Consider the following 18,681-nt stretch of genomic DNA (forward strand, 5'->3'; position numbering starts at 1 on the left):
ACTTCATGCAGAGCATGCTCAATGCCATGCGATCGAGTTGCAGCAGCAGGCGGCTGAAGAGCTCGCATAGTCAGCCTGGTGCATTCGAGTGCGTTCAAGAACGAAAAACATACATAGCTGATCATCGCAGTTGTCCCCAGGGGTATTAGGACGGAAGGATGGACCTCGTCTACGAGCACCAAGTGTTAGGCTTCGATGCCTTCATGTTGAGAACACGGTACTGACAGTCGCTATTGCAGATCTGGCGCAGTCGCTGGTAGGTCATACCTGTGCTGCATGTCAGCAGTAACCATGGATGAGTAGAGCGAAGACGTACATGGTGTCTCGCCGACTGTGTCGGTGTACCAGTCGAGTGCGCTCCCAGCGCAAGTGGTGTTGCCCCACCCAACACAGGTCCAGCAAGAAAGGTGAGAACGAATGCAGCGGAGAACGGATATAAGCAGAACATAAGTTAGTAGATATACACGCGGAGAAGGAAAGGAGGAAGAGGGACCACGGTGGAAAGATCGTAGGTGCGGTGCAGTGCACGACGGGGGAAGGAAGAGCGGCATTGGTTACTCCGGTGCTGAGGTACATATCGGCGAGAGGAGGGACAAGGAGTTGACATGATGATGGCGCATTGACAGATAGAACCAAGATAGAACCGTTGAAATGGCGGCAGGTTGATGGGGTTTCGACTCGACTCGTCCAGAACACATCGATGTCTATGGGTACCTGAGATCTGTTTTATTCGTTTGGCACTGCTTAGAGCTGTCAGTGTATGTATTCGTGCATTCTTGTCCTCGGGGCAGACAGCATAGCGTTGGTCCCGCATGGCTTCAAGTTCATGGCGCCCGATGATTCCACCGGTTGTATCAAGGACTTCTCGGACACGGTTATAGCACTGATCAACAGCGCAAGACAGAACCTTGGTTGCAAATGCCAACTCAGTGACCCGAAAATCGACAGGCCTTCAGGCACATGCTCACCTTCATGATATCAGGAGCGTTTGATGTACGACGAGCTCACGAACGCACACCAAAGGGGCATACTGTCTGATCCTGCAGCGTCGTAATGTGGTATATCTTTGCTCAGTCAGGTAGTGACACAGATGTTGCATTCGATGGCAAGTACGCGCATGGTGGCAAAAGGTAGGATTGAGGCCAGTGAGCGCGCGACGACGGCGGCGTGGCGCTCGTCCGGAAATGGTCTCTGCGCGGGCGGGGAGGTCGCACGCGTGCAGTGCACGCCTCCCAGCCTTCCACGTTCTGTTCGCGCGGCCCTTCTCTGTTCTGTCTACGTTGTTCTGTGTCCTCCAGCGAGCGGGAGCTGCGTCTGAAGCCACATACCGATTGCATCGTCTGACAACTACCAGACGCAAGTGTTCCCGGAAGCACGCCCATCCCCAGACCTTCCTGCCCTGGGCGCAGCTTCAGCCTGCGAGTGGTTGCTTTGGGTCACCCACGCCCCACACCAGCATCGGCGACCTCGCAGACACGTTTATGACCATCTCAGATGCTCGGTAGGACAAGAGCAACGAATCATGACGACCAGGACGGCTCTGCGGCGCAACCATTGCTCGGACAGTCATACGAGGATGCTTCATCGCATCAAGGAGAGGACGTCATATTCTCCGTCGCAGACGACGAAGACCTGGACGAGTCTTCGGCCCTCAGTCGAGCAGACTCTCCGCAGGACACCCCAGGACATGTCCGCTTCCGGGACGACGTGCAGGTGATCGGCCTGCCCTTGCGATCTATGTTTGAGAGCCGAGAGACGGGTGAGTGAGTCGGACTTCCGTTTATCATACTGCGCATGGTGCTCATGTGCGTACAGAGTATGAACTAGACACGGACGACCTAGATAATGAAGCAGTCGCGCAGCTCGAGACATCGCATCCACCACGCTCCTCACGCTCTTCAAGCAGTCGAAGTCGCGAACAATCCGTGCCGCTGCTCGTAGGTCTACTAGATACAGCGTCTGCACGGAGGGACAGCACCGATGGGACGCTTCGCCTAGAGCAGAATGGTGTCGTACCAGAAGAGGATGGCCCGCGAGTGGACCTGGAGGCCCTTGCTGCAAAGCGTTTGGCCGGAGGAGGGATGCTGGACTCCGTAGCGAATATGGCCAACTCAATCTTAGGCGCAGGTAAATTGGTGGTGTCGATGGTGCTCTTGTACTCACTCGATGGCGAACAGGGATCATTGGTAACTATTCTCTGCGATGAATACTGTTCGTGTCTGACTGCGTATTGCGTCAGGTTTACCGTATGCCGTGCGACAAGCGGGGTTTGTCACAGGCCTCATCCTGCTCGTCGTCCTGTGTGGTGTGACAGATTGGACCATCCGCCTCATTGTGATCAACGCGAAGCTCAGCGGGCGCAACTCTTATATTGAGATAATGAACCACTGCTTCGGTCCAAGTGGGCGCGCAGCAGTGTCCTTCTTCCAATTTGCGTTTGCGTTCGGAGGTACGCCGGTCTGCCCATTGCTTAACCTCATGAAGCTCATCCCAGGACAGGCATGTGCGCCTTCGGGATCATCATTGGTGAGTGCTCGCGTGGCCTGTCATTCCACGTATCTCATCCCTTTGCCAGGCGACACAATACCGCATGTCATCCGCTCCGTATTCCCCACCCTCTCGACGATACCTGTCCTCTCCATCCTCACAAAACGCCAATTCGTCATCGCCCTCTGCACGATCTGCGTCTCCTACCCGCTTTCTCTGCACCGCTCCATCGACAAGCTCGCGCGCGCGTCCTTCCTCGCGCTCCTCGGCATGGTGACCATCGTCGTCTCCGTGCTCATCGACAGCCCGCGCGTCCCGCTCGAGCTCAAGGGTGACCCGTCCAAGCGCTTCACCGTCCTCGGCCCAGGTGTCTTCCAGGCGATCGGCGTGATCAGCTTCGCGTTCGTGTGCCACCACAATTCGTTGCTGATCTATGGGAGCTTGCGCACGCCGACGCTGGATCGGTTCGCGAGGGTGACGCACATATCGACAGCGATATCATTGGTTGCGTGTTGCACGCTGGCGATCTCGGCGTATGTGGTGTTCACGGACAAGACTCAAGGGAACATCTTGAACAACTTTGCAGGGGTGAGGTAGCTATGATTGGTCTCGCAACGACGGTGTGCTTACGCAGCCGTAGAATGACACCCTCATCAACGTCGCCCGCTTTTGCTTCGGACTGAACATGTTCACGACCCTGCCCCTAGAGCTCTTTGTCTGCAGGGAGGCACGTTATAACCTCTCAATTCGTACCAGCTACGTACTGAGAAATGCTTTGCAGGTCATAGAGCAGTTCTTTTTCCCGCACGAGCCCTTCAACATGCAGCGGCATGTCTTCTTCACGACAGCGCTGACGTGCTCCTCGATGATCGGTGAGTGCCCAAATTTACCTTGTATGGCATGGGCTATTCTAACTCCATATATCAGTCGCTCTGATTACCTGCGACCTCGGAGTGATGCTCGAGATCACAGGAGGCGCCTCAGCAACAGCGCTCGCGTTCATCTTTCCCGCAGCATGTTACCTGCGCCTAGCGAATCTGGGCCCGGAGTGGTACTCTCGCGGCAAGCTACCCGCCCTGGCTTCAGTTGCCTTCGGCGTCACTGTTCTGGTTATCTCACTGTTTCTGGCTTTGGGCAAGGTATGGACTCCGGACGGTGCGGCGCGGATATGCGTGTAGTTGATGCTTCCCTCTTCCCGCGATATCACGTACTTCATCGTTATACGGGGGTGTTTGGATGCTATGAATGCTTTCTTTCGCTTTCCCGATGGACCTAGTAGGACGATAGAATAAAACATGTAGCTATGCTGAAGTAATCGCTCACGACTGTACTCTGGCCAACCCGGGCATGCCTATAGCACAGGCCTACGGACGCGGTCCGCAACATAAGACTTAATCCCGGACGGTATATGGTGTCACATCGCACTTGCTGACGGCGGGCCCTTCAGTACGGAGATTGGGGAGAATGTCCTATACCCCTAAACCGACCTCCCAGGCCTACCACGGAGCATCGACGAGATCCTTCAAGCCCTTCACGCCAGCCACGTCCTCTAGCCGCACGCCTTTCGCGACGCTCTCTGACGCGGAAAGCGGCGAGACGTCCAGCCCCTTCCAACCCGCCCAGACACGCTCGACCCGCGCGGAGGGCAGTTCCTCCGGCGGACAGATCTCTGGATCGAGGACGAGGAGCCAGATCGCGTCGTAACCACCCGCTGCGCAACGACGCGCGTCAGCATCAGTTGGGAGAAAAAGGAAGAAAGAAGAGTGGACAGACCTCCAGGGACGCCCCCGCCGATAACGCCAGCGCCGGAGACACAGGCATTGAGGAGCTCGGTTTGTTCTGGCGGTTCGATCGGAACGCCCGAGAGGGTGCCCATCTCGCGCATCTTGGCGCGTACGTCCTGAGTGCAGTGATCCGGGCTGAATGGATGCGCGTGTAGGGCGGAGGACAGGAAGACGAACCTCGGAATACTGATGTGCTTGCGCGAACGCCTCCATAATCTCTTGGTCACCACCCGAGATGTTCGGATTGACGAGCCACTGCGGTGAACGCGGGATGAGCTCGCACTCGGGGAAGACGCCATGGGGTCGAGCGCACCTGGACTGTCTGCAGAGTGGATAAATACTTGACTGCTTTCGCGTATGTTTTTGTATCTTGCGCGTGGAGGTCGGACAGCGTCAGGAGCGTTTTGCTGAATGCGTGATTGACTTTGTCCAAGGCATTCCAGAGGTCGTTCGCTGTTTCCGAACACAATTCGCAATCGAACGAGCCGATCCGTACGATGAGACGTACCTGTCCCGCTGTCCTCTTTCCTCCACTTCAGCACCTTCCCGACTAGAGAAGGGGTATCGCTCCCAGCATCGACATCAGCCAGCATCAGTCGTGTCAGGGGCGGCAACCTGAACGGCTCCACGCGATGATTCCATTCCTTATTCGAGGTCGAGATCGTCGGGAGCAGCTTCACAGTCTATACAGCTCTATCAGCTCCCTCTCAGACAGCCCTGTCACGTATACAAACTCACCACATTGTCGGACATGAGCGGAGCGATGACTCCGGGGTCAAACCGCGTATACAGTTGGCTCCCAAACACTGCCGCGGAGACATCGAACCCGCTCCCTACCTTGCCCTGCGCCAGACAATGCACATATTGGGCAAGGTTGTGCGCGAGCTTGCGGCCATCGCTCGCAGACACCGTCCCGCCTTCTGCGTCGCCTGCGAAGGAATCTGAAGGGATGACACGCAGGTGGACGAGGAGGCTCGAGACGAGCGAGGTGATGAGTGCCGCGGAGGAGCCGAGCCCCGTCTTGTGCACGTCAGCGAGCTGTACGCCGGTCGGGGCGAAGGGCGGGAGCTGTGCGAGAGATGCGAGCGTGGGAGGGAGGCTCTTCGCTGCTAGCTATGCGCAGAAGAATCTTAGGAGGAACGCACATAGAGCAGGCGTGAGGACCACTCACCTGTGCCCTCTGCGAGTAAAAGTCGTTGTCGCCGGCGATGGTGATGTCGAGGCCATACGAAAGGCTGTTCTGCAGGGCACCGGCGCCGCGAGCTTCGAGTGCCAGGGAGAGCGTACGCTGGAGCGCAAGGTGGACGAACTTGTTCTTCGAGGAGGAGGTCGAGGACGCGCTGCGAGATGCGATGAGCCCGATCCCGTTCAGCGTCCCGCCTATCACGACACGGCGCGGGGCATCCTCGAGTAGACGACTCACATGTCTGCGACCTGCTCGACCCGCACGGCCTCGCCGTCGAAGACCACGAAATAGATCCAGGTTGCGTTCACGAACTGGGGCGATCGCACGCGGATCTCAATCGGTCGGTCCGCCTTCGCGGCCGCGACGCTCGCCGCCTCATCGAGGTCGCGCACGGTCGTGTAGAACCGCGCGCTCGTCGAGACGACGACGCCGGAGTATGCAGGGTCGAGGACGAGGTATCCGCCGGCGAGAAGGACTTTGCCAGGGGCAGAGACGGCGGTCGTGGTCATCGGTGCTGGTGGTGAGGGTGATCTGAGTGCGGCCGCTCGGTCGCCTCTCAAAAGGCACGCAGCTAGTACGGGCGTATACATTTCTATATAAAATCTGCCCCTCTGTTGGCCTGCAGGCTGATGATCTGAGACACAGACAATGCCAGCGCAGGGAAGGGGCGATAAATGGCTGGCGTGACGCTTGCGTCGGACGATACGCGATCATAAGCCCGCCATTTCTCGCGACGCGGTCGGAGAAAGGCCACTCTGCCGGACGCAGACGCGTCTAAATATCCTCACACGCACACCGCACACAACGCAGAGAGGGGGGTGCATCGGACCGTTGCATATTCGCCGACAGAGCAGAACAGAAGAGACATGTCACAGGCCGTGTCTACCACACCGATCCCGGGCGGCGAGCCTGCCTGCTAGCGCCCTCCGCGCGCAAACCAAGCCTTCTGCTGCCCACACGTCGCGTTCGTACACCCTGGACACCGGAGGCCCATCTGCACACTCATCGGCCCTGCTTTTCCAGCGCTGACGTCCCGCAGATGTGTTGCCGCCAGGTCCGCGAGCGCACGGATGAACACTGGCGATTCGTTGAGCGACTCGGCGCGGACTACCTCCATGCCGTGCTAGCGTCAAGCCCAGTCAGCGGAAGAACACACGGCAAACGGCGACACTCACCTCCTTCGCCTCCTGCGCGTACTCGAGGTCGAGTTCGTACAGCGTCTCGATGTGGTCGCTCGTGAACGCGATCGGGATGAGCACGACTCGCTTGCGCCCCAGCCGCGCGAGCCCTTCAGCGCGTCCCCGTCTGCATCCCCATCCACGCGGACGGCCCGACCTGCGACTGCCAGACGAGCCTGTACGGGTTAGAATGCCCGAGCCGGTCCATCACCGCCGAGACGGAGGCCGACACCTCGGGACGTACGGGTCCCCACGGTTGACGACCGACATGGGAAGTGAGTGGGCCGAGAAGAGCAGCACGACGTCCGAGCGCGTCTCCTCCGGGAACTCCGCCAGCGCCCGCTCGATGTTCTGCGCGACCGCCTGTAGGCAAATTAGACATCTTCTCGATCGTTGAGTCCGTATCGTTGGACCTGGACACGGACGGACGCGCAGTGTCCATCTGTCTTGTATGAAAATGCACCGAACATAGCGGACTCCGGATCCCAGACTGAGCTGGGCAGGCACAAACCCGCATAATGGCCCACGCTGGCACCCAGACAGTAAAGCAGCAACCGGTAATCTGCGCGCACATTCGTCGAAGGACCTAACGATCCGGACCGGGTCAAACAGAACGCACCTCGATGAAGCCCGGGTGTGTGCCCCAGCGGTCAATGACACTCCACTGCACGTCCCCGACCTCGCCCGCCTTCCCCGCCTGTAGAGCTCGTTCAAGCTGCTCCCCGTCGTGCTGCAGCTGTACTGCGGGTACTGTGTGAACGCCACGGCGCGCTTCACGCCGTCCGCCTTCATCTGGCGCGCAGTCGCGTCCGTCAGCGGCTGCGCGTACCGGAACGCGACGTAGTGTTTGTGGGGCGCGGTTGCGGGGTGCAGCTCGTCGAGCAGGGCGGCCATGCGCTCGCCCTGGATGTTCGTGTACTTCAGGATGGGCGAGCCACCCCCTATGGCAGCGTACTGCTGCTCGATTTTGGGCGTGCGCCGGCGTGCGATCCAGGGCGCGAGGAGGGACTGGAAGGGGAGTGGGATGAGGTCTCCGTCGGAGAACAGGTTTTTGAGGAAGTCGTGCGTCTCCGGGAGCTGGGTTGTTGTCAGATTATTGGGCCGTGGGTTGAGGCGAGTAGTGTACGCACCGTGGAGGGCCCTCCCATGTTTAGCATAACAATCGCTATACCGTGTCATCCCGCAGAACACCGCTGGATAAATACACATCATACCTGTTGGACTGCACAACAGTCAGTAACGGGCCACGCTCGTCCGAGGAGTGCTCACCTCTTCCCGGCAGGCGGGGCATGGTTGAGGGTCGCGAGCGAGCGCGTTAGAGAGCGCGTAAGCGCACTTGTCCGTTGGATGGGAGACATTGAGGGTGATGGTCGAGTACTTTCGGACGAGCAGCGCGACCTCTGTGTTCTGGATGCGTTGAATTTAACGCAGCGAGGGTGTGGGCGGAAGCCGCTTATGCATGGTCGCTGTGTATTGTCACGTTCTCCTGGTCCCTCGGCTCGGCTCACTTTGCTGCTGCGTGACTACTCGCACGGCCTCCATTGGCCCCTCTTGCTCAGCTCCTGGCTGACATACAATGCACCGTGATCCAGACCTCCACTGTTCGGACGTCAGACTGGCTTTCACTCACGGCGGTCTACAGGCTGGAGAGGCTCCTGCTTCGACGGGGAGTAATATTGCACAATTTAATTGCAAGTTAGAGTGGCGGAAGCCTGGCCAAAAAGCAAACAATGAAGTGTTGAAGCTTGACAGAAGAGCGCATGATCGCTCGCCGCCGTTCAAACGTTCATGCACGCATGACGTACGTCTAATTCACCTTCCGCATCTTCTGACGTGTCGGCAGCTGTGTGCGTACTCAGCCACTGGTCCCGGGTTAACACTGCGGTGTTCTGCCAATTGAATCGGGCGTACTTACCACTACGAACCACGCCCGACCTTCGACATTCACCCTCGTACTCTCTGCGCTACCCTCTGTTGCCAGTCGGATCCATCCTGCTTGTATTTTGTAAGTCCCATTCAAGCTCACCGGGAGCGAAACTTACTGGCAATACCGTTGTCTAGGTCATGACCTGCATGTTTGAAACGTGCACGGCTGGTGCTGGCGCATCAAGCGCGTCGGTCGTACGGAGGATGTCATCTATCGCGGGCGGAGCCTCACTGCGGACCCTGGAAGTACGAGAGACCCCTCTCTGCGTCACCCCAGCCCACGGTCCTTACCACTGCGTTCTCGGTCAACTAGCAGGAGCCCCAGAGCCTCCTCCGAGCTACGAACCTCTAAGCGCATCGCAAACATCGTGTCCGCGTGTGGACGTGCCATTGGGACAATACCGTTTTGCCTGGAGTCTGCTTGTTCTAGGCTCGCTTCCCACTACCTTCGTACTGCTCGCTGTTCTTCATGGACGCTCTCGGAGGAGCGTACGACCGGGAGCTTCTGTGGCATACCAAGAGATCGGACCAAATTCAAGCCCGGGCATACAATACATCGTCGTCGCAACCGCGGGTCTCCCCAACAGACGACAAACATCACTAGACACAAGCTACCCCTCCGATGCAACGTCTGGCATGTTGCATCCGCGTTCGAGTCGAGTCGATCGCCCTTCGGTAGGCACTGCACCTAGGGCCTCGGAACACAGAGAACCTTCTATTGTCACTGAAGCCACTAGAAACGGCCCCTCGTCTTCCACGCACACCGGCTCCGCGTCCGTGACAGGCACAAGTCGTTCGTCTAGAGTACCGCTAGACCCGAGGATCTCTATGTCGCATACACCCTCGCAAGTCTCAACTCGTAGGATCCAATCTCGGGAGGATGACGCCGAGGCATGGGTGGACGCATTCGTGAGTGCAACACATAACCTTCGCTTGCGCCGAGCACTCAGCACTGCACTTCCACAGAGAAGAGCCTTCAACGAAGTGCTCGTCGCTCCCACGTCTACAGGTGGTGACGGTCGCCGGCGGGCCGAGGCGTCGACGGCTACCCGTCAGCGCGAGACAGCACCGCGCCGTCGTCCCACTAACGCGTACAATGCGACTCCATCCGCCGTCTCTCCCCGCACCGGGCGTCTCACAACCTGGCTGAAGCTTTGCTCTCGTTGTTTCGGGGCGCTGCCCGTCCTATGCGCCGTGCTCTATGCGACGATCTCTCTCGTGAGTGTCCTCCTGAAGAACGCAATCACCGTGTTTGCGGCTGCCAAAGGATGGACCGTTCCTTCCACAGCCTAAATCAGGGCTCTCTGGACGTGTACTTGTGTCACCTGTATCTCTATGGGCGTTCGAGGTCTAGACTAGAATTGTCATTGTCACGATTTGTCGATGTACTTTCTTCGGATGTATATTTTTGTATGAGCGAGAGCGATGGGCTATTCATCGGCACCATTGCCACTTGATTGCCACCAATGCAAACGCGTGACCCGGATTCGAACTTGTTTCCTTTCTCGGAAAACATACTCAACGCCAAACGGGCGTCTACAAGTTCCTTGTACAAAGACTTACTGGTACAAGCGCATTTCGCAGTCCTTGATCTGTCGAAGCTGTATATCAAACCCCGTTACAGAGCACTGTATTGTGAGGGATAAGGTGAGACTGGATAGGTCCACAAACACTGTTTGAAACAGAAACTTAACTATGCGCCCACGTGACCGTCACTTGGAGACGGCGTTCCGGAATCCGCTTCCTCGAACGCCACCTACAAGCTGGCTATTCCTCTCTTACACCATACTTGTGCTGAGCAGCGAAATAATGCTTCAAGCCAGCTGTCTTTGTACTGGGTAACGGATATGTGCGTCGAGTCAACAGGGCCGTTGGTCATGCACGGAACATCACGGTGAGCTAGCACTAGCTACGTATACTACACTTCTCTCACGACTCGGACATCATAGTACGCACCGCATTGAGACCTCTTATGACATTTGCGGAAGTGTCTCTGCTTTCTTCTGCTGCTGTCATGCATCTTCTTTGTGAAATGCTGCCAGTACACAGAAAGTCTAGCGTTGTCTACGTCAAACTCGGACCTCTGGCTGAGCGGGAGAAATGCACTACCTTACGAACTACCTTCCGACAAGCCGAGATGCAGTGTGTATTCAAAGCCATATGTAATCTTGCGGCCTCTACGCTCCACAATGCTGAGCCAACGCTGCCATGCGCACTCCGTCTTCGCCATCGGTTCCGCTATCATCTCACGGATCCTATCGAGCACCACGAGCTTCACATCGAAGTATTGCTAACAAATTCGCTCGTCTTAGGGCAGCGCAAAGAACGCGGATACTACGGGTCCTACATCCGGACGGTCAGAATTGCAATCGGACACGAGTCCTCCGAAATGCGGATATGGTCTCCGCGAATGAAACACATAGGTATCCCTTGCCGGATCGGAAAGGACGCCGTCGAATGTGGATATGGATATCGTGCCATCCGTGTTGCACCCGCGTCCTGTCCGCGCTGCCGCGATGTCCGACGTCCCGACGCAAAATCGCATAAATAGCCAACGCAAACTCACTCAAGCTCATCGAATCTGCACAGACACGAACAACTCCAACTTTACACTGTCTTAACATCTATCGTCTTACGCTATGTTCCCCAAAGCTGCTCTCGTTGCTACCGTCACTCTTGCGCTGCTCGGCTCTGCGAACCCTGTTGACCGGGGAACGGGATGTCGATCTCTTTCGCGAAGCGCAGTGGACTTACCACGGAGGACGGCGTCTTTGACCATCAGAGGGCCATCCTTAGTGTGATCCAGACTCACAAGTAAGTCTTCCGTGGTTGTGATGCTCTTCGCAATACTTACATCGATCATCCCTTGTAGCAAACATCGCAGGAACTTGATGAACCTGCAGGAAAACGATGCCAGTAGCATGAACGAGGTGGGTAATGACAGCGGCATCTCGTCAGAGATGTATTATTGACTGTAGAGTACTAGGGAGCTGAGGTCAAACCCCTCCGCACATATGATGTTCTGGACAAGCGCCAGAACGAACCTACCACTGATGAAGAGGGTGACCTCGAGTGGGCTGGTACCATCTCTATCGGCACTCCTGCGCAAAACTTCCTGATCGATTTTGACAGTCAGTATACTATCATACTGGTCCATTCAACTCGATACTAACTCTGTATTAGCCGGCTCCGCTGACCTGTGGGTGCCATCAATCAACTGCACTCAGTCTGCGTGCAGTTCCAAGCACAAATACAACTCTGCAAACTCATCGACGTCGGCGATGCGGTCGGGCACGTTCTCTATTCAATATGGAGATGGGTCTACGTCCTCTGGGCCCGTCTTCACCGATACCGTCAGCGTCGCCGGCATCAAGTCGACAGCGCAGCGCCTCTCCGCTGTGACATCGCTGTCGAGCAGCTTCGCCAATGACCCTATCGACGGCATCCTCGGTATGGCTTATCAGAAGATCTCGGCACTCGGTCAGCCGCCATTCGTCAATCAGGCGAAGTCTGAGGGCAGCATCAAGACCGCTACGTTCGGCATGAAGCTCGCGCAGACTGGGTCCGAGCTGTACATCGGTGGGACGGACACGTCCCTCTACAAGGGCCCGGTCGAATACCACAGCGTTACCGGCTCTGGCTTCTGGCAGATCTCCGGAGCAAGCGCGCATGTCAACAATATGACTGCTAACTCTGGGTTCCAAACCGTATGTGCTATACTTCTCTGTGTCACTGAATCAGGCTAAGCTGTCCGTTTCAGGTCATTGATAGTGGCACTACCATCATGTATGGACCGCCCAATGCCGTTAAGACATTCTACGCGTCCGTGCCGGGGTCATCCGAATTTGACTCGGAGAACGGCTTCTACCAGTTCCCATGCAAGTCGGTACCCTATGTCGCGTTTAACTGGGGTGGAAAGAACTGGAATGTCAGCGCCCAGAAGTGAGTCCAAGTTATTCCTCCTGACTGTGTAACAATCTGACTCTCCGTCCAGCTTCAACCTCGGGCAGACGTCGAGCGGGTCTCAGTACTGCGTCGGCGCCTTGGCAGGCCAGGACCTCGGTCTCGGCAACAACGTCTGGTTGCTTGGGGACAGCTTTATGAAGAACGTGTACTCCGTGTTTTCGTTCGATCAGAACTCCGTCGGTTTTGCCACCCTGTCATAGGGTTGGTTGGATCGGGAGACGGTATCAATCTGTACACACGGTCATAGTACCCACTCATAACGAACAAAAATGTGATTCAGTATATACATACTTCACGACCGGGCGCCCGCTATGAGTCTGTGCAGCCCCAGGACCCTCACTGGTTGCTGTATGCTCCCTGCGTGACTGCGAACAATGCTCTAAGTAGGCTCCCCAGAGAATGACGACTCTTTGTGAGGGGGCAAAGCATGACCAGAGCGTGTTCTCGAGATGTGTATGGGCCATTTGTGACAGTATACCTACAGCTGGACGGTGCTGCATATGTGCAGTTACACGCAGGGCGCAGACAACGTACGTGACGTTCGAGCAATCTCAGGTACCTTCAAATATCCCGTATTGGCAGACTGTCGGTTATTGTCGGTCAGCGGCCTGAAACATCTCGCAATGTTTGGTGAATGAGGAGCGACCTTTGTTGTTACTGCTCATACTGACGAACCCATGCATACCGTTTGTTCACGGTGAGGTCGGGATGTATCGACATGAATCCAAGTTCGAAGATGTAGGACGTGTCAAATCAACATTCGGACGGCAGGCGAAGGACATTCACCGTAACACAGGCTTTTTCTAAGAGATTAAAAAGGTCCAATGGCGCCGCTGCTCGGACACATCTATCAAGGCAATCGTTCACCCGTATCATCATCCTAAATATCAAGAGGTGCTCCCAGGATCTCCATGAACATCTCGTACGATATCTCATTCTCGCGTTCGGCCTCAATCCTTTTAATCCTCTCCTCGTGCATAGTACCTCGCTTGCGCAGCCTCTGGAAGTTCAGATATCTGATCTCGAACCCGTGGGCTTCAATCAAGCCGAATTGAGCAGCGAGGCTCGAGATCCAGCCTGGCTCCGGCTCATAAGCTGCGAGATGTTGTAGAGTTGGATGGGCAGCTTTAAACGTTATGTCATAAGCGGTGTGGTCCAGCAGGAAGTCGTGTTTGTGTCGCCCAATCTCCACCAATGTCCCCTGCTCCCACACACTTAGGTGGCCAAACTTCCGCTTCTCCGGATCCCACACCGCGCAGACGTACACGAGGACATAGAAGAAAGACTCGAGGTCGTGGCGATACAAATGAAACGGCGGCGGACCGACGTGCAGGAGGTCCATGGCCATGAACGGAGCTGTGCCGGTGGGGTACTTTGGCTTCTTACGCGAACCACCCGACGTGACTTGCCCTGCGTCGGCCGGCGTCGCAGTGCCATCAGCCCTTTTGTTCGACGCGGATGCAGGTAGTTCATCGGTGCCAGTATGTCCTCGAGCACGCGTCGATGCAATGTTGACGTCGATGGTCTCCTCCGCTAGATCCCAGTCGCAGAGAACACCATTCAGCCTGCCGTCGATGCGAATCCACATGATGTTGTTCGTGCTGATGTCACGATGCAGAATGTGCGACGTCGTCCATACCCAATAGTGAGCTACGACCCTGGTCAATCGGATGCAACAATAAGACACAATGCCGCTGGCACACACCTCGCACGACGTCAGTGTACACCTTCTTGAAATCGTCAACGGACTCGACCGTCTCCAGTCGTTGGTACCATTGCATTACCAGCACTCGGCAGACGCGCTCGTCATCATGGTCGAGGCCCATCGCAGCCCGAGGCAGCTTCATCTCCTCGATCGTACGCGTCACGTAGCATTTCAGGTCCACGATGTGCGGTAGGTACTGCCGCTTCGTCTCGCTCAGCTTTGTACGCACGGCGATAACGATGGAGTCCTCCGCCGAGCGCAGCGCATCTGGCCAGGCAATCTTCGCTACGAGCTTGTCGGTCTTGAAGTGCTGGTACGTGTCTGTCTCCAGCGTCGCTTTGATCGGGATGACGCTTGTGCCCCGACCCAGCGCTCCGTATTGTGTGTATATCCACCTCGTCTTGCCGTCGACGTCGACGTCGAATTCGAACGGCTCGGGCTCAGAGGCATCAGGCCGCCGCGCCGTTATGCGCAACTGAGAGCCCTCGTACCGCTCGAACTCCGTCTCCTTCTGCTTGTTTTCCGGAAAGTGCAGATCACGGAAAATCCCCATACCGTGCACGCTCGCCTGACCCATAGCCGCAATGCATCTCATGAAAAGCCGAGATTCTTCGCGAAGGAACTTAAACTTCCTCGTCACGACGATGCCCATCCGATCGCCGTAGTACAAGCGCATGTTGGTGTCCTCGACCAGCCAGCCTATCCCGAACGACCGCACGTTGGACGACATCAAGTGGTTCATGTATTGCACCGCTTGCACCTCGTTGTGCGTCATATTGACCTCCTGAGGCCGCACGGGATCGACCTCCTTCGCCTGTGTGTCCTCGGCCGCAGGAGCGTCCTGGGCTTCCTCCGAGTCATCCGAGAGCGTACACCGTGCTCGCTTCGCCTTCGGCAGTTCCGTTCCGTTATCTGCAGATGCTCGTTTGCGTTTGCTTGTCTCCGCGACACGACATGCGTCCCTATCGACCAGCAGCAACTCTGTGCGACTCAGTACACGGTCGGTCTTCGTCTTCTTGACCTCCATGAAAGCGGCCTCGAAGTCCCATTGCGGCCACTTCCCACGAGTCAATTCCACCGTGCCGAAGGTCATACCGACCCGCTCGTCCATGTAGCGGCCTTCGTACTTCCTGTCGCGCTTCCTGAACTGCGCCGGGAACGCGCGACGTTCGCGCTGCTGGCCGCTCTTCGGGCCGTACATTTGGTTCAGCAGCCCGTTAGCTATGTTCGCCAGCGGCACGTAGCACTTCCTCTCCCTCCGCTCCAGCAAGTAGGCACGCAAGGACGCCTTGTAGTTGAAGGAAAGCGGAGCGGAGCCTTCGCTAGGTCTTCCCGCGCTCGTAAATCGTCTGGGTGGTACATCCTCGGGTCCAAAGCCCCAGACAGCCTGGATGAACTTCGCTGGATCGAAGTTCCACACGATTTTGCCGCGGTATTGCTCCTTGACCCAGTCTTCGTGTCTCCGCCATTGCCAGTGGATGCCGTTGTCGCTGCTGAGGACGCTGTTACTGTGCACGCTCGGCTGGGTAGGCATCGAGTAAGGCTTGCAGAGAGCTGAGCTTGCGTGTCAGCGTGCATTCGCCATGGCTTGCGGGTGATCAACGTACCATTTTTTCGGAGTTCGCGCCCAGAAGGAGTGTCCCTCGGGGCTGGGCCCGTGGGCAATGAGATGAATGAATTCATAGCTGGGTAGGCGTCGGAATCGTTATAAGGCAACTTGGCCCAAGAAATAGAGAGGAATGAACGCGCGGGGACACTGTACTAGTAAGTAGTCTCCCCTAGGCAGACCCTACAGAAATACCTCTTTGACGGAGGAGAGGATGATCCTGGGACACTGATCAGTGGAATGGTCAAAGGTGAACGGAGGAGCGTTCGAAGGCCGGGAGTCGACGCAGCATCAATGGAGGACCCCGGGCAAGGCGCTTATAGGTCCGATCCTGGTGCGGCCATAACCAGCCCAAATAGGGCGCTCATGTCCGATCCTGGTGCGGCCATAGACCTGCCAGAGCTCGCGCCATGTCCGATCCATATGCGGCCATAAACGCTGTCACGTTCGCATGTCCGATCCGTATGCGGCCATGAAATGACCTCGTATTCGCCTTTGACGCGAAGCCAGTATCGCGAGATTGGCCATCAGCAAAAGTGCCGGATAATTATCTCACAAGCGGCGAGTTGTGTTACTTACCTCGTAAGATTTGACATTCGCTCCAGATATAACTAGAGAGAACGGGAAGACTGCAAGAGGTGGTGTTGGATGTAGATAGCTTTCTGAGATGCCATTGTAAGTCGACAACGTACCAGACTTGTGAAGACATGCGCAGAGAATTGGCACCGCTTGGTGCCGCTTTTAAGATGAGCGCAGACGGCGAGAGCGGACGCGTAATCTGTCTAGAGACTATGAGTATCGTCGAGTCAGCATGTCAGTGCGATCTCCGGAATAAATTGAATTAGGACCATTCAAGTTTCAGGCTGCGCGGCATGTACCCATCATGTATGACACAGTTCCTGAGGTATATGCTGACCTATCAATATAGATTTCGATCGGAAACGGGGAAGTTGCAGGCACGTACGGGCCTATGCAGCGCGGGTAGGCTCAGAGCGGCGACGAGGCGCATACTACAGGCTGTTCAGGTCATCCTTCGGGCACAAAAGTCGCCTTTGGGGCCTATGCAGGCAGTTGCGAACGAGGGCATGAAAACAGCGTAAAGGATGGGGAGGTACACCCTCAAGGCCTCATGGCACGGTGTGACTTAGCAGCACATCGAAGTCCGCGTCCTGGACCTCAGCCGCAGTGCTCGACTGCACGCGGTCACGTGGGCGCATATAGCCAGTCTTGAGATCTTGAGACGCTGTGTCGTCTCTCAAATTCTTCTTCCACAACCACCATCCTCTCACTTGCACACTCCGACATTGTCCTCCAAGTACCTCGCTCTCGCCATCCCCTTTACTGATTGTGAACCAACTCTATTGTCGCCGCTGTTATCCCCGCCCGCCGGTTCCACCTGCCCGATCTCACGCGCCCACCCGCCCTTGCATGCCTGCCCAACCATCGATCTCTCTTGATTGTTCTCATCACACTTCTATCCCGCTCGCCTCGTCCTTTAACTCGTTTGCGCTGGGGGTGCTGCTCCTGGTGCATATACACATTGTGCTGTCGTCAATGAAGTCGACGATGGCCGCGACCCCAGCCCCGGCCCTCAGGAAGAGCATCAGTATATGCATGGGTATCCCGTACTCTACCCGGGCCCGTACCCGCCCGGGTACAAACCCGCCGCAGCGGGTACGGGTGTGCGCGGTTGGCGCGGTTGGCATGGACAAGGCAAGGTCGAGCGGGTGAGCAGGCTACGGGCAAGCATTCGAGAAAGCGAGTACTTATGGGTGAGCGGATAAGAACAGGCGGGCGAGGAGCCGCGAGGAAGCGAGCCGAGGCGAGCGGACGAGAGGGTAGGCAAGTAGGCGAGGAGGCGGGTGAGTAGACGAGGTGGCAGGAGAACCAGCAAGAAGGTGAGCGCGGGCGGGCAACAACAATCCAGCGGCGAGTGGACGAGCGGGCGGGAAAGGGCGAGCGAGTGCGTAATGAGCCGAGCGCAGGCTGGCGAGAAGCCGAGGGTAGGCAGGTGAGTGGGCGAACCAGCAGACCGGCGGGCTACTAGCTAACAAGAGGGCGAGCTAAAGCCGACAAGACTAGTGAACACGCTCTTGAACTCCACTGAGCTGTCCCCGCCGAGGGACTACAGCCGCCGCGACCACGAGCAGCTCGACAGACTCACCGTCATCGACATTCCGGGCCTCGGCTTCAATGACTATGTCAACAAGCGCGACTCGCGAAGTTCAACCTCAGGACTTCACCACTTCCGCCACTGGAATCTCGGTGAGTACCTACCCTCTTCTGTTCGCATTGTCATCTAGTTAGTGATGCTTATTTAGCTGCTCGATCTGCGTCGTTGCGCGTGACCATTCAAGGGCTTCTGCCCACAGTATTGTCGGTATTTCTCGACTCGGACCCTCATTCTGCTCATATACTTTGCACCAGAGTTCATTCGCCACGTCTGGCGCTCAGCTCGTATCATCCCATTCCTCTCTTCCAGTTTTGATCTCGCGGTCTCGCCTCGTCAGCATCGCGCTGGTAGTACGTTCAGCGAGTGTGTACGTTATTTGACGGTGTGTAAAGGCTGTATTATATTTTTTGTACCTGCATATGTGGGTATGAATCTCTGTCAGCGATGTGCGATGTATGGTGAAGCCGAACGCGTTGAAAGGTAAAGACAGTGACTGGAACCGAAATGCGGTGGACATTGTCTGGTCGAGACAGTACGTATTTCTTGTGTTCTCTCGGTGATATCTTACCTTCGCTGACACATCTCTTTCCGGCCATTAGCACCGCTGCACGATGCGGCGAGGGAACTGAAGATGACAAATACATGGTAAGTCATCGCAACCCAACACGAA

The 18,681-nt window shown here is 56.6% G+C and overlaps 7 protein-coding genes across 7 annotated transcripts; 4 read left to right on the plus strand and 3 right to left on the minus strand.

Annotated features, from left to right (window-relative positions):
* Positions 1 to 1,494: 1,494 nt before the first annotated feature.
* On the plus strand, positions 1,495 to 3,665 carry B0H18DRAFT_1122142 (amino acid transporter; the record flags this gene model as incomplete). The annotated part of the gene is made up of 8 exons (XM_048034460.1): positions 1,495 to 1,759; positions 1,816 to 2,127; positions 2,178 to 2,186; positions 2,240 to 2,449; positions 2,500 to 2,526; positions 2,576 to 3,075; positions 3,128 to 3,359; positions 3,415 to 3,665. The coding sequence occupies 8 exons, from the start codon at positions 1,495 to 1,497 to the stop codon at positions 3,663 to 3,665; spliced, it is 1,806 nt and encodes a 601-aa protein (XP_047889912.1).
* Positions 3,666 to 3,983: 318 nt separating this feature from the next.
* B0H18DRAFT_881396 (ribosomal protein S5 domain 2-type protein) lies at positions 3,984 to 5,966 on the minus strand (the record flags this gene model as incomplete). Its single annotated transcript, XM_048040841.1, has 8 exons — positions 3,984 to 4,198; positions 4,261 to 4,387; positions 4,449 to 4,526; positions 4,585 to 4,724; positions 4,780 to 4,954; positions 5,010 to 5,384; positions 5,443 to 5,611; positions 5,695 to 5,966. The coding sequence occupies 8 exons, from the start codon at positions 5,964 to 5,966 to the stop codon at positions 3,984 to 3,986; spliced, it is 1,551 nt and encodes a 516-aa protein (XP_047889913.1).
* A 302-nt stretch (positions 5,967 to 6,268) lies between these two features.
* Positions 6,269 to 8,109, minus strand: B0H18DRAFT_1025647 (ferrochelatase). The gene is made up of 7 exons (XM_048029764.1): positions 7,905 to 8,109; positions 7,766 to 7,857; positions 7,306 to 7,712; positions 6,897 to 7,017; positions 6,785 to 6,867; positions 6,633 to 6,762; positions 6,269 to 6,580 (listed from the first exon to the last, which is right to left on the minus strand). Exons 2-7 carry the CDS (start codon positions 7,790 to 7,792, stop codon positions 6,374 to 6,376), a joined length of 975 nt encoding a protein of 324 aa, XP_047889914.1. The 5' UTR covers positions 7,793 to 7,857; positions 7,905 to 8,109; the 3' UTR covers positions 6,269 to 6,373.
* A 677-nt stretch (positions 8,110 to 8,786) lies between these two features.
* B0H18DRAFT_1025651 (uncharacterized protein) lies at positions 8,787 to 10,024 on the plus strand. Its single transcript, XM_048029765.1, has 2 exons — positions 8,787 to 9,470; positions 9,528 to 10,024. Exons 1-2 carry the CDS (start codon positions 9,198 to 9,200, stop codon positions 9,852 to 9,854), a joined length of 600 nt encoding a protein of 199 aa, XP_047889915.1. The 5' UTR covers positions 8,787 to 9,197; the 3' UTR covers positions 9,855 to 10,024.
* A 203-nt stretch (positions 10,025 to 10,227) lies between these two features.
* Positions 10,228 to 11,196, plus strand: B0H18DRAFT_616225 (uncharacterized protein). The gene is made up of 2 exons (XM_048038791.1): positions 10,228 to 10,455; positions 10,511 to 11,196. Exon 2 carries the CDS (start codon positions 10,534 to 10,536, stop codon positions 11,110 to 11,112), a length of 579 nt encoding a protein of 192 aa, XP_047889916.1. The 5' UTR covers positions 10,228 to 10,455; positions 10,511 to 10,533; the 3' UTR covers positions 11,113 to 11,196.
* B0H18DRAFT_1095986 (acid protease) lies at positions 10,856 to 12,799 on the plus strand. Its single transcript, XM_048032434.1, has 6 exons — positions 10,856 to 11,375; positions 11,434 to 11,491; positions 11,548 to 11,692; positions 11,745 to 12,268; positions 12,322 to 12,503; positions 12,556 to 12,799. Exons 1-6 carry the CDS (start codon positions 11,281 to 11,283, stop codon positions 12,725 to 12,727), a joined length of 1,176 nt encoding a protein of 391 aa, XP_047889917.1. The 5' UTR covers positions 10,856 to 11,280; the 3' UTR covers positions 12,728 to 12,799.
* Positions 12,800 to 13,407: 608 nt separating this feature from the next.
* B0H18DRAFT_1122146 (uncharacterized protein) lies at positions 13,408 to 15,915 on the minus strand (the record flags this gene model as incomplete). The annotated part of the gene is made up of 3 exons (XM_048034461.1): positions 13,408 to 14,177; positions 14,233 to 15,786; positions 15,840 to 15,915. The coding sequence occupies 3 exons, from the start codon at positions 15,913 to 15,915 to the stop codon at positions 13,408 to 13,410; spliced, it is 2,400 nt and encodes a 799-aa protein (XP_047889918.1).
* Positions 15,916 to 18,681: the final 2,766 nt, after the last annotated feature.

This window comes from Fomitopsis serialis (genome assembly GCF_022376445.1).
Source record: "Fomitopsis serialis strain Sig1Antser10 chromosome Unknown B0H18scaffold_72, whole genome shotgun sequence".
Taxonomy (NCBI): Eukaryota; Fungi; Basidiomycota; class Agaricomycetes; order Polyporales; family Fomitopsidaceae; genus Fomitopsis; species Fomitopsis serialis.